General features: G+C 34.5%; 2 protein-coding genes across 2 annotated transcripts; both read left to right on the top strand.

Annotated features, from left to right (window-relative positions):
- The first annotated feature begins 1,030 nt into the window (after window positions 1-1,030).
- On the top strand, window positions 1,031-2,061 carry LOC117918990. The gene has a single exon (XM_034835993.1). The coding sequence runs from the start codon at window positions 1,074-1,076 to the stop codon at window positions 1,926-1,928; it is 855 nt and encodes a 284-aa protein (XP_034691884.1). The 5' UTR covers window positions 1,031-1,073; the 3' UTR covers window positions 1,929-2,061.
- A 9,750-nt stretch (window positions 2,062-11,811) lies between these two features.
- LOC117919157 (DELLA protein RGL1-like) lies at window positions 11,812-13,870 on the top strand. Its single transcript, XM_034836261.1, has one exon. The coding sequence runs from the start codon at window positions 11,949-11,951 to the stop codon at window positions 13,713-13,715; it is 1,767 nt and encodes a 588-aa protein (XP_034692152.1). The 5' UTR covers window positions 11,812-11,948; the 3' UTR covers window positions 13,716-13,870.
- Window positions 13,871-14,254: the final 384 nt, after the last annotated feature.

Raw genomic sequence — 14,254 nt, forward strand, 5'->3', positions numbered from 1 at the left:
ATATATATACATAAAGTAATATCATTTTTTTTTTCTTTTTGCTGGAATTTTCCTAACAATTTTTTTAGGTACTTTCAATATTCAATGTGATTTAATTATTTTAGGATAATGAAATTAACAAAACGTAAGTAAAAGTTATTGAATTTAATTTTTTATTCTATTTTTTCTTTTATTGTATTCCCTCGTGATTCACTTCTCTCATGATATTTTTTTAAAAACATTTTAATATTCAAACAAAACCTAACTTTAGGTGTTATTTTTCTTTGAATTTTTTATTGAAAATAATTTACTTTCATATTTTACATAATTTATTTTTATTTTTATTTTTTTAATTTATTACTTATTTTTTAAATTTTTATTAAATGTAAAAAATTAAAATATTTGATTTTGAATTTTTTTTTTTTAAATTCTAAAAGTAACTTATTATTTTTTTAAAAAAATAATTGAATAAAAATAAAATATTAAAAAACAAAAAAACTTAATACTTTAACTCTATCAAGCGTTATTTAGTTTTAAGTTATATTTAAAATTAAATAAATTAAAAAAAAACAAATATGAACTTACCTTTAAAAAAAAAATTGAATGACACCTAACTTTTTATTTAACATCCAAGACTTTGATTATATTATTCACAATCAAAAGTAAGGGAAACTTTTTAATGTCTTTTTTTGATAAAAAAAATTATCACTAATCAATTAGTGTCATAAGTACCATGGAGGTGTTATGACTTTATTCCCAAATTCCATTTATTTGTATCATTCAATTCATATTAGTAGGTAGTTGGATTCATTCTCATCTTTTAAATTTCATAAATCTTATTTCATTACCTCAGATTTTAAATAAACAAGGCCGTCCCTTCATTTCCCTTAAGAGCAATTCTATAATATTAGGCATATTCTCTTTAAATATATCCAGAAATACTTCGAGCAAAAGCATGGAATGAGACAATGCCCTATGTCAACGAACCAAGGTCGTGGGAACCACTCTAGACTTCCTTCTCCACAACTGTACTATTTATTCACATACATAGACTTCAATTTTGTTCCTTCTGTGTGTACACAAAGGAGAGTTATATGCCTGAAAACAAAATGGGCTCCAACATTCTGCAGCATCAAGCCGTGGAGAAGAAGATGTTGAGGGAAACTTTTCATATTCTTACAGTCACCTTTCTCAGCCTTCTCCTTCCTCTATCATTTCTCCTTCTAGCTAGACTCTCTATTGCCCACTATCTCTTATCTTTGGGCACTAATATTGCCATACCACAGCCCTTTTCTCTTGTTTTCTCTTTTTTCATTTACACTAATCCTACTCTTCTCCATGCGTTTGTTTCCATTATTAGCTTAGCCACTCTTGTCCATGGCCTGACTGGTCGGATGGCCCTTTTAAGTGAGGCAACAAGCCAATCTTTCCAGCCCCGTTTGTACACTGCATGGATTTTTCTCTGTACGTTGCAAGTATGCGTTGGTTTGGGGATTGAAGTTAGCATAGCAGCCGGGATTGAAAGCACAAGCCTTGGGAGCGAGAGGAGTTTGTTGTGTAGGGTGGTGTTTTTCCTGGGGCTGCACGAGACCATGCTGCATTGGTCCAGGACAATTGTGAAACCAGTGGTGGACGACACGATTTTCGGGGCTGCAAGGGAAGAGAGGTGGGCTGAGAGGGTGATCATGGCCTCAAGCTTGGGCGGGCTATGGTGGTGGAGATTGAGGGATGAGGTTGAGTCTCTGGCTATTGTTGCTGAGATGAAGAGAGAGCTGTTAATGGGTGTTGGGGTGGCGGATTTTGTCGGTTGGTGGCTGTATTACCTGACTGTAACGATTGGAATGGTTAGGGTTGTGAAGGGTCTAATGTGGGTTGGGATGGTTCTGCTCTGCAGAAGGAAAGTAGAACAGACCAATGGCGACTCTTGTGGGGATGAAGACAAGGTCTGAATTTGACCATTTCCAGCAATTTTTTAAACGGATTTTTTTGTTATCACCTGGTCATAATGTAAACAAATATTGTATTCACTACAACTGTATTCTAATCCAATCCATCAAATAAACCCATTGTTTTATGAATGGATGGTAGGTGGGGAATTATTATATTAACATACCAACATCAGATAGTATTCATTAATGACCTTGTTTTCCACTATATCTGCAGTTCATATGATCATAATCCTTGAACTATATTTCATTTCTTATCAACAGGATACAATGCAATACAGCTAAAAGAAGAAGATCCAGACAGAGCGTGCCTAACTACCAATAATTTTCACAATACCAGTTTCCTGCACTTTCTTTTTAAAAAATATATCTCAAGACGTGTTATTTGTTAGTTTGTCAAAGGCAGCTTGATGAGAGCTGCCGACTAAAATCAAACGTTTCAGTATCTACGATCCGTGAGGCGAAATTGAAGTGCTCGTAGCTCTCAGGAACCCAATGGCAGCAAAAGTGAGCAGTCGCTCATCAAAATGCCACCCTCTTCTTGCTTCTGGCCTCTGAAACAGTTCATTGGGCTCGGTGACACGTCGAGACGTCAAGATACTCTCAGCCCTACTACACTAAAAGTGAAACTCAAAGGGCCAACCTTAGCATTCAATTGGACCTCACGCATGTCTTCCACAATCATATCACTAGCTTTTTCCTCATCATCATCCTCCTCGAGTTCACCAATAGCATCAATGTTTTGATGATTAACCTGGGGGCTTCAATGTCCCTCTTGGTCGACTCCTCTTTTGGCATCTGCGAGGGAACTGGTTGCCGAGGTGAATCTGTGTCATTAGAGGCTTATATGACTGAGACACCAAATCAAAAATCCCAAAAAAATTCCTAAAGCATAATTTTGTACCCAATTGCAAGCCTAACAAGATTTATGACCTAAAATCTTGAATATTTTGTTATGCTCTAGAAGGGTGTGTGGGTGTCCAGTGGAAATAGAAGATACCATTCTACTTTGTACAACATTTTAAGAGAGCCTATTTGTTTGTCATAGCATTTGAAATATTAGGTAGCAGCATGCCTACAGCCATCTTTGGATTTCAAGAAATGACATCATCTATCATATTCTTGGTAAAGACCAATTCTGACACTACTTCAAGTAAAGAGTAGATAGGAACCTATTCAATCAGCACCTGACGTTCAGGAGCCCCAAATCTCGGTGCTGCTTCACGAGATTTGATGGCCAAACCTCGCCTTTCTTCCTTTGAATAATCCAGTGAGCCCAAAGCACCTCCAGGGTCGGTGGGCATGAATGCAATGAATGCCACACTAAAGCAGTTCAAACTGTCAAATATCATCCAGGAGAACAAAAATTATCCTTTGGTAAAAGGTTCCACAGTGAAAAATGTGAGGCAAATTACACACACATACATATTTATATATATATATATATGACAGTTTGAACTGCATGGATATCAGTTCCTTTATCACAAAATCTAAAATCATTAAACAAAAATATAAAATAAGAGGCATTTAGTTCCTTTATCAAATATGAATATAGGAGAATCAAGAGTACCACTCTATGATGGCTGCCAATGTTCAGGATGATGATTTGGTACGCTTAGGAAAATCTCGGTCTGTGTTTCAAAGTGACCACTAGGCTGAAAGGACAGCATACTTTAATGAGTATAACATGCAAAGAAAATTCAGAAAAACAGTAAACATTAAGTGAACAAAATATTCACACTGGGGTGTGTTGCATTTGGAATCCTATAGTTGTGGCTCCATGATCAGAACTCGAAGTGTCAACGACTGGAATGGTTGAAATCTGATGGTTAAAGAACCCATATTGGGTTTCATGTTGTTGTGATTGCTGTTGTGTTTTTTTCCACCAGAATTATACTTCTTTTAGAAGTAATTTAATCATAGATCTGGGAAATGAAGGATGCTGGAATGGGTACTCTGCAGGCAACTGGATCCTTCCATGATAGATTCCTGCCTCAAACTCAGTATCAGCAGACCCCCTGATTGCAATTGCCATTCAAATATAGCATCCTGATCATTCACGCAAAAAAGATGATTAACAACACAACAGAACTCCTTTGGACATTTAAAAAAAAAAAAAGAAACGGCCGCACCAAAACAGAAAGTACAAGCTGGGGGATCACCTACTTGGGCTTTCACTCAGCCAAATTCGGTTCAACCTAGGAAGTAGAAACAAATCAAGAACCTTGTAGAAGGGATTGCCTCACCAAAAACACAAAAGTCTCTTCATAAACAGAACATAATGGCCAAATATTGAGTCTTGCGACAAACAATAAACACAAAAATCCACTAGCAACTAAAAAGAGTTGAAACTCAGATCCCTTTCAATTTTTTGCAGCTATGGCTTGTCAAATGCTACAAAACACATTCCCCAACAGGCAAGCCAAATGTTTTTGTAAAACAATCGCATGTTTGGATAAAATTCTCGAAATGGATCTCATACCTCCTAAGCTCATTTACCTACAATTTGGAAAAGTAGGGAAACTTCCTCATTCAAAATGCCAATTGGTTCAAACAGTGTGTCTTACTTTCTTGCATTTCCCACAATGCCTTGGTTTCTTAAATTTTTCTTTTAAGGTACCTAGCTTACCTTTGGTCTTCACAATGTTAGGATCTCAAACATGGTGTTTTGTAGCTTTCAAATTTGTCAGGGCTTCTAAACTTGGTTAATGTATGGACATGATAACCTCCATGATTTTCTGTATTGATAGGAAAAAATAGTTTTGCATTCTTCATCTCATCCCTAAATTTGAGAAAAGATTGCTTTGTAAAAATAATCTTTGCATGTTTCTTAAGTGCATAGAGTTTGGTTGTTAGAACAACGGAAGAATTGTGTCTCAAACTCTGTCTTTGCCTCATTACGATGAATACATGAGAGTTGCCTATCAAAATGCTACACAAACTCAAACAGCTTCAAACGAGTTTTAAGGATACGATTCAAGTATGCATTCATGCTTTCACACCTTTGTGTACTTTTCATACCTGCAAAAAAATGTCCTTTTAAATAAGCCTCTGCCCATCTAGAACACTTAGCATATATATCTGTCACCCACTTATGTCCATGAAGATTAAACATTTCCAAAATGTCATTCAATGCACATTCAAATTCTTCAACAATGTTTTCCATGAACATGCACTTAGAAAATTGATTAGTAAAATCTTTAACATGGACATTAGTGAATGCATTACATTGAATATGGCAAACACATAATTGATGATAAAAGTCTGGAAATATCCTCTTAATGGCTTTACGCATTGCTTTATCCCCATTAGTAATAATAGAAAAAAGCTTCTTATTATTCATTGCATTCAGAAAAGTCTCCAAGAACCATGTATAAGTACTAACACTCTCATCTACCAATAATGCACATCCAAACAAACAAGTCAAATGGTGATGGTTAATTCCAACTATTATGACCAATAGTTTTTTATAAGCATTAGTCCGATAAGTTGTATCAAATGCCGACACATCTCCAAAACAAGTGTAATCCAATTTACTTGTAGAATCTGCCCAAAATAGGTTTGCTAGATGGTTGTCTTCATCAACATTGTACTTGTAATAAAATGATGGATTAATTTCAGACTTTCCACACAAGTAAGTCAAAGCACCCTCTGCATCACTATCTCTCATCTGAACTCTACAATCAACATCAACATGGTTATATAGATCCTTTTATGTAAAGCCAACATTATTATATCCACTTGATGGTTGCACCATGTAATCCATAATTTGGCTACTTCCCATGCCAATACCTCGCATTGGATTCAATTGAGTCTTATCTGCAATTTTCATGACCCTATGGGATCGAAGGAATTGGATATTTTTTTGCTCCACCAAATGATGATTATATCAGCCATAAACTCCTTCATAATCCACTTGTTCATTTGTTTGTTAAACTCAATCCGAAATATTGCATCACAACCAACTCTAGTTACTGTCTTAGGTTCTCGTTTTCGATTTTCATTCTCCAAACACACTCTTTGTCAATATCCTTCGTTTGGGCAAACCCACTTACGAGATACTATATTTTGATTCTTATCTCATTTCACATTATTCTTTTTAACACTAAATTCGGTAACTTTAGCAAATAAATTATAAAATTCTTTTGCCTCCTCTATGGAGTTGAATTCCATTTTTCATACATCTTCAAGTGTTAAACCATTCAAAATCTTCTCTGAAACTAGCATGACCTTTTCATCAGACTTAGTTTTCACATTGCTATCATATTGGTAATCAAAGTCTTCATCATTCAAATCGATGATGAATTCCTTTCATTTGCCTTTGTTCATCGTATCCATGAAGAAACTAAAATATAAAAGAAAAAGTAGTTAGAAAATTACATTATTTAGTCATACTTGTCATCAATTTGGTTTTTTTTTAAAAAAATATTTTTATATCATTTTATACCTTGTTTCAAATGTTTCATATCATTTCTCAAATAAAGAGTAGTTCGAAAATTACATTATTTAGTCTTTTATGACTTTTTTTCCACATTTTTTATAATATATATATGAATAATATTTTATAATCCTTAAATATGTCATACATTTTCTCAAAATGTTCATACTCTTTCTCACAATGTTTGTACCCCATATCATAATGTTCATACCCTATCTCACAAAGTTCGTACATTTTTCTCACGAAATTTGTACACTTTCTCACAAAGTTCGTACCACCTCTCATAAAGTTTGTACCACCTCTCACAATGTTCATACCGCATTTTCACAATGTTCGTACCTCATCTCACACTGTCTGTACCCCTTCTCACAATGCTCGTACTCATTCTCACAATATTCGTACTTCCTCTCACATTGTACATACACTCTCTTATAATGTTTGTACCATTTCTCACAATATTCCTACTCCCTCTTACATTGTTCATACCCTCTCTCGCATTGTTCATACCCTCTCTTATAATGTTTGTACCATTTCTCACAATATTCGTACTCCATCTCACATTGTTCGTACATCATCTTACAATGTTCGTATCATCTCTCACAATGTTCATACCATCTTTCACAATGTTCGTACTCTCTTTGCAATGTTCATACATTCTCTCACAAAGTCGTATCATCTCTCATAATGTTTGTACCCTCTCTCACAATATTCGTACCCCTCCTCACAATGTTCGTACTCTCTCTTTCTCACAAAATTTCGTACATTCTCTCACAAAGTCGCACCATCTCTTACAATGTTTGTACCCCCTCTCACATTGTTCGTATCTCATATCACATTGTTCGTACATTCTTTCACAATGTTTGTACCATCTCTTACAATGTTTGTACCCCATCTCACAAAATTTGTACCCCATCTCACAATGTTCGTAGTCCTTCTCACAAAGTTCGTATCATCTCTCACAAAGTTCGTACCACCACTCACAATGTTCACACCACCACTCACAATGTTCACACCACCACTCACAATGTTCACACCACCACTCACAATGTTCGTACCCCTCTCTCTCACAATATTCATACCACCTCTCACAAAGTTAGTACCCTCTCTCATATTATTCGTACATCATCTCACAATATTCATACCACCTCTCACATTGTTTGTATCCGTTCTCACAATTTTCGTACCCCATTTCGCAATGTTCGTACCCTCTCTCACATTGTTCGTACCCTCTCTTATAATGTTCATACCTCTTCTCACAATGATCGTACCATCTCTCACAATGTTCGTACCACCTCTCACAATGTTCGTACCCCTTCTCACAATGTTCGTACCATCTCTCACAATGTTCATACCCCCTCTCACAATGTTCATACCCCCTCTCACAATGTTCATACCCCCTCTCTCAATGTTCGTACCCTCTTTCACATTGTTCATACTCCCTCTCACAATGTTCATACCCCCTCTCACAATGTTTGTATCAATTCTCATAATGTTTGTATCATTTTTCACATTGTTTGTACCTCTTCTCACATTGTTTATACATTTTCTCATATTGTTTATACCCTCTTTTACATGACATTTCCACCTACAAAATTTATAAAAAAAATATTGATGGCAATTTCATAACAAATGACTAAATGGTCTCAATTTGATTAATAATAACTCACAAAAAATTCAAAAATCTAAATCTTATAAATTATTACATATTTAAATGTCATTTAACATGACATTTCTACCTACAACATTGATATTTAAATGAATATATATACATCAAATGTTACCTTTTAACACTTGTGTTAGCCAAAGGGTTTTTCTAATCGGGTTTTGATGATAACAAATCATGGTTAAGTAATTAATTGGTTTAATGATTAAGAATCTCAGGTATAAACTCAAAAATTCATCAAATAACCAAATGGATACAAGATTGAGATGTTTGGAAGACTTATGATCATAGGAAACTAATGTAAGATGAATGCATGAGTGTACTTAAGATTTTCACACGTTTCATGCAACTTAGAAAACTCGGTTTATTCTTTAAAATTTCGATTTCATTAAAACCCAAGTTTTTAACTAATGTACCTTAAGCAAAATGTTTTATAATTGGCTTAATAATTCACCTAAAGACCTTGCCTAAATGTTAGAAAAGAAAGGAATTAAAAAAAATAGGTTTTCGGCGCCAAAAATGCTCAATTGATCGAGGCTATGGCCAACTGGCTCAACCGGTTGAGAAACCGATCGATCGGTTGTGCTCATCCGGTCAAGGAAGGTCAAAAAGTTTCTCTCTCTCCCAGTAGCCTTCTCTTCCGGGTCGAGGGGATTCTATTCCCGATCGAGGTCCGGTCGAAGACCGGTCGAGGTCCGGTCGAGGACCGGTCGAGGTCCGATTGAGGCAACGGTAACCTGACATGCATTAAATGCTCCAACGGCTAGTGAACCAATCGACCCCTAGCTCGACCAAACAAGGTTACCTTTTGCTGTTTTTGACTCTCGAGTTTAGAAACCTATAAATTGAGAGTTTCACTTCATTTATTGACAAGAGAACACTTGCATTCAATAGCCTACCTACCTGTTCTTGATCAAAAAGCTCTCATTTCTTTCATAGTGCATTAAATCACCACTTGCATATCCTTTAGTGCACTCTTGTGTGTCATCTTAGCTTTGTCTTGTATTTGAGCTATTCTTAAGCTAGGTTGAAGGATCATTTCTTGTAAAAATCTGAGTATCAAAGCTTTCAAGAGGTTTGAATCTTGAAGAGATTGTGTAAAAGCTCATTGGAGCTGGAATCCAAGTGTAAGAATATTGGAAGCTTGGTTAAAGTTTCAAGTTAGTGAAACTCTCACTCGGTTAGGAGATTGAGGAGAGTGGACATAGGCAAGGAAATGCTGAATCACTATAAACCCGAGTTTGAATTCTCTAAACTCTATCTTTTTATTTTGCTTATATTGTGTTTAAATTTGTTGTGATTGAAAAGATTTTAAAAACCCAATTCCCCACCCCCCCCCCCCCCCCTGGGTGTTTTTCTTAACTAAGCATAGCCTTTGTTTTCTTAACTTGAAATCCATAATATAATGTCTTCTCAATAAACAAAAATTCTAGTTTTCCTTCTTCAAGACATATAAAACTTCATCTTCAAATTTAATCTATGAACACACAAAAAAATAATATAAAAATATTAATAACAATTTGATAACAAAATATTAAATTATCTTAATTTGGTTAATAATAAACTCATAAAAATTCTAAAATTTAAATTTTATAAATCATTGCATATCTATTATTTAACATAACATTTCTACCAACAAAATTTATATTTAAATAAAAAAAATATGAAATATTACCTTTGACACTTATAATCACTTGAAATCCTTCATCTTCTTCATAGAATACAAAATTTAAATTTTCTTCCTTAAAAAGTTTCGAACTTGATCATTATATTTGATTTATCAAAACACATTACACATATTTTGTAATATGGTAGTTGAAACTATTTAATTTTCACATTAAATTAGTATCTTTTTTTATATATGAATAATGAGAGTACACGGGTAGTTGGTATGATTTTCTTTTTTTAGATAGAGTTAAGGTAGTTCATTCAATAACAAATTATATTTGATATTTAATAATAAATTATAAAAAAAAAAAGTTTAAATATTTAGATATGTATAAAATGCATATGATTATTTCTCATAAATAGGTCATCTTTACCAATTTGATAAATTTTTGTAAATTTTTTATTAACTTATACTTTACACATGTTATTTTATTATTGGTGTCAAATGTTGGTAGGGAATAACAAACCCTCGTATAGAAGTTTTTATATAGTAACTTCAAATTTAAGTTGTGAACTTCAAGTGTACCACTTTCACTTATTTAGAAGTATGAGAAATGAGTCATTTTTTGAAGCCTTTTAAATTAAAATAAAAAGTCTTGTTAATCATTTCTTCCCCACATTGACTATTTTTTTTTTTTTTAGAATTTTCAACTTTCCCATATTTTAATTCAATAAAAATACTTTAAGGTTATGTTTGGCTCTAGAAAAAATTGAGAGAAAATGAAAAGAAAAAAATATAAAGGAAAATAAATAATTAATTAAAAATTAATAAATTATTATTTTTTTACTTATTTTAATTCATCTATATAAAAATTAAATAGTTTTAAAATATATTAGTTTTAAAATAATTTTAATTATATTTCATTTTCTTTAATATTTTTCATAGGATAACTAAATATAAAAAAATAATTTTTCTTTACATTTTTTTTTTCTTTCCAAAAACCAAACATAACCTAAAAAACTAAGCTAAGTTAAAAATTCCACAAAAAATTATTATTTTTGTTATATTAACGTGGAAGGAATCGTTATCAAGAAAGCTTATTTCAATGTGAGAATCTTTATTGTGAGATATATACTCTTTAGGCTTTCATCGATATGATAATAAAAGAATATTAGGTCATGTGTGGTATCTATTTTTGAAAGCACTTCTGAAAAAATAATTTTTAAAATTTATTCTTTGATGTTTTGTAAAATAATAGTATATTTAAAACTTGAAATATTTTTAACTTTGTTCTTAAATATATTTTAAAAATAATTTTTATATCTACTTATTTATTTTTAATCATTCTCCATATTTGTATAATTATTGTTTAAAATAATTTTTATAAAATAAGTGAAAACAACTTAAACAAATAAAGGATGTTCTCGAAAAATATCATATATTCTATTTTTAAGAATAGAAAACAAAAAACAATTTTCTAATTATTAAACATGTTTTTCTTTTTTCTTTTTTCTAGAGAACAAAAAATTATTCTCGAAAGTAGTTATTAAATTGTTCCTGAAAACACCTTAATTTTTTGTGTGACAAATTAAAAAATTTATTATAAATATAATAAAATTATTCTAACTTATTAATTAAGAGTCTTAATTGTCAAAGTCACTTTAAAATAATTTCAGTCCCAAATAAAACTCTAACAATCGACTCACCCAAATGGACAAAGAAAAGTCACTATTATTGAACAAATGTGCTAGAGTTTTCCACCAGACGTAACACCATAAACCATATGGCAGCGCCAAGGCTATTTCATTATTTTGTGCGGAAAATTGGTGTGTCCTTGTCAATCCAACCACAAAAGCCCCACTTTGTTCCCCTGTTATAGCCCTTCATAGCATATTCCAAAGACCTTGTCCTTCTGCTCTTTTGGAGCTACTCCTTTGGATCTTACATATATCTCTTCTCCATTCAATTTCTTTAATCTTTGATGGGCTGAAATTCTTAAGGAGATTCTGGATTGAATATTTCACGATATGGCTGCTCGATGGACTGTTTCTTTTGGACCTTACTATGAAAACGCCATCAAATATGTTTTCTAAATATGTCGATATTACTACTTGTTGCAGAGATTCAACTTTCATTTTCCAGATGTCTTTCATGGCTGCAGGCCTACTTGGTTGCATCGAAAATATCGCCATCATAATTGTAATCCTCTGTAATGTTTTGGTCATTTCTATGACTCAAGTAACAGGCCCAAATTCAGATTATTTCCCTGATTTACTATACTGGTTAGTTTGCTAGCTCTGTTTCTGCAGAGAGATGGCGGAGGCGTTGTTCTCTTTTGAGCCGTTTGAGTTCAATGGAATTCAAGGGGGGTATGGCACACTTGAAGGGTATGAGAAAGATAACTCCGGCAAAGGAAAACAAGACCATCTCTTTGGAATTGAAGACTGGGAAGAATTTGAATCTCTCTGTTCTCAGTACGGTCTTTTCCAAGAGAGCATTCCTGACAAAAGAGCCCATTTCTCTAAAGCTCAGCAGCAGCAGCAACAATCGCCCAGATCAAACCATTGGGCGCTTGATGAGTTACAATTCGATACTGTTTCGACACCGATTCAACCAATCCAGGAGAGCAAAAAGCTTGAAGATTTCCAAGCAGGAATCAAGGAACCTCTTCATGAACCCAACAGGGAAAAGCCATATCCATTTTCTCTGTCATCTTTGGAGCTGCTCAACAACTACGGAGGTGGTGTCAAGAAGTTGAAGAGGGAAAACTTGAGCAATATAAGCAATGAGATTAATGCGGAACGCCAGAGACTATCCACTGAAGAAGTCATGAGAGTGGCAGGAGCTCGGTATGTGGAGTTTTCAAGCCAAAGGGGTGATGATTTCACTCTCCATATGCACCCTTTCGGCTTTGCTCTCATGGGGCTGTCCCAAGAAGAAACCAAGGACGTGGAGCTTGTCCACTTCCTTCTATCTGCCGCAGAAAAGGTAGGCTGCCAACAGTTTGAACGCGCAAGCAGATTTCTCACCCGGTGTGAATGGATTGCATCAGACACAGGCAACCCAGTTGAGAGAATCGTGTTCTACTTCGCCAAAGCTCTTCGCGAGAAAATCGATCGAGAAACAGGCCACTTTAAAGGATTCAAAGGAAATGGAAGAAAGGATCTAATGGGCTTGGGATTCGCCACCAACCTTGCGTCCATTGCCTGCCACCAAGACCTTCCCTTCATCCAAGTAACACAATTCACCGGAATACAAGCCATAGTAGAACATGTTGCTTTATCTGGTAAGATCCATTTGGTCGATCTTGCAATCCGGAGCGGCGTTCAGTGGACGGTGTTGATGCAGGCCCTTGCAGACCGAGACGAATCCCCCGTTTCTCTCCTCAAGATAACTGCTGTTACAACAATGGACAAAAACCATGTGGAGGAGACCGGGAAGAGATTAGAAAGCTTCGCGAAGTCTCTCAACCTGCCATTTTCATTCAATGTCGTTTTCGTTACAGAAATGAAGGAACTGAAGGAAGAACTCTTGGCGGTAGAAGCCGAAGAAGTTGTGGCCGTGTACGCGCCCTTGGTGCTGAGATCAATGATCCCAAGGCCTGATTACCTGGACGTTCTAATGAGAGTGATTAAAAAGCTCAGCCCATCAATAATGGTGGTCACTGAAGTCGAAGCGAACCACAATTCACCTTCATTCGTGACCCGTTTCATAGAGGCACTGTTCTTCTACAGCGCATTCTTCCACTGCTTGGAGGTTTGTATGGGTAGTACTACTAAGAGCCAATACAGAATGATGACGGAGGCCATGTTTTTCGGTGAGGGGATCAGAAACATGATTGCAGCTGAGGGCGAGGAGAGGGTTGTAAGAAATGTGAAGATGGATGTATGGAGGGCCTTCTTCTCAAGGTTCGGAATGGTGGAAATGGAGTTTAGCGAAGCGTCCTTGTATCAAGCTAGCTTGATTATTAAGCGGTTTGCTTGTGGGAGTTGTTGCAGTCTTGAAAAGGATGGGAAGTGCCTCATTGTTGGGTGGAAAGGAACTCCTATTCATTCCCTTTCAGCGTGGAAATTCACCTGAAAGAGAGATTTCGGGCATGTTTGGTTCCCGGGAAACAAACACGGCCTTAGAGACTGATCTCAAACTCACAATTATGTAGTATATATATATGGTTTCTGAAACACTTAGTTGAACTGCATCAAACATTCTTTTTCTTCTTTTTGGTTGTGTTTGGCTTGCCTGACCTTTTTTTCTTTGTGATTGGATTCTGTTGATTTGAATCATGTTTAGAATAACAAAGCTTCGGCGTGCACATTTTTGGGCTCTATGCAATTTCTAATCTAGATGTAAAAGCAAAAAAAATATATATATATTATTTTTGTGGTGCTCAAATTGAAAAACGTTTTTTAAAACAGTTTTTAAAAACAGTTTTCAAACAATAATGCTTTGGATATTTGTCTTCTTGAGAAAAGAAAACAAGATGATATTTCCAAATCCTATAATTAAATAATTTTTTAATTAATATTTATATTTCAAAATTTTGAATTAGTTCATGAAACTCATTTAATTTTTTTCCAAATTAACATCATACCTTAACATTTCTTATCTACATTATAAAT

The sequence above is a fragment of the Vitis riparia genome, chromosome 7, assembly GCF_004353265.1.
Source record: "Vitis riparia cultivar Riparia Gloire de Montpellier isolate 1030 chromosome 7, EGFV_Vit.rip_1.0, whole genome shotgun sequence".
Lineage (NCBI taxonomy): Eukaryota > Viridiplantae > Streptophyta > Magnoliopsida > Vitales > Vitaceae > Vitis > Vitis riparia.

Bases quoted from the DNA above. Each gene is read 5' to 3' on its own strand.
- LOC117918990 (XM_034835993.1), top strand. From the start codon at position 1,074: ATGCCTGAAAACAAAATGGGCTCCAACATTCTGCAGCATCAAGCCGTG.
- LOC117919157 (XM_034836261.1), top strand. From the start codon at position 11,949: ATGGCGGAGGCGTTGTTCTCTTTTGAGCCGTTTGAGTTCAATGGAATT.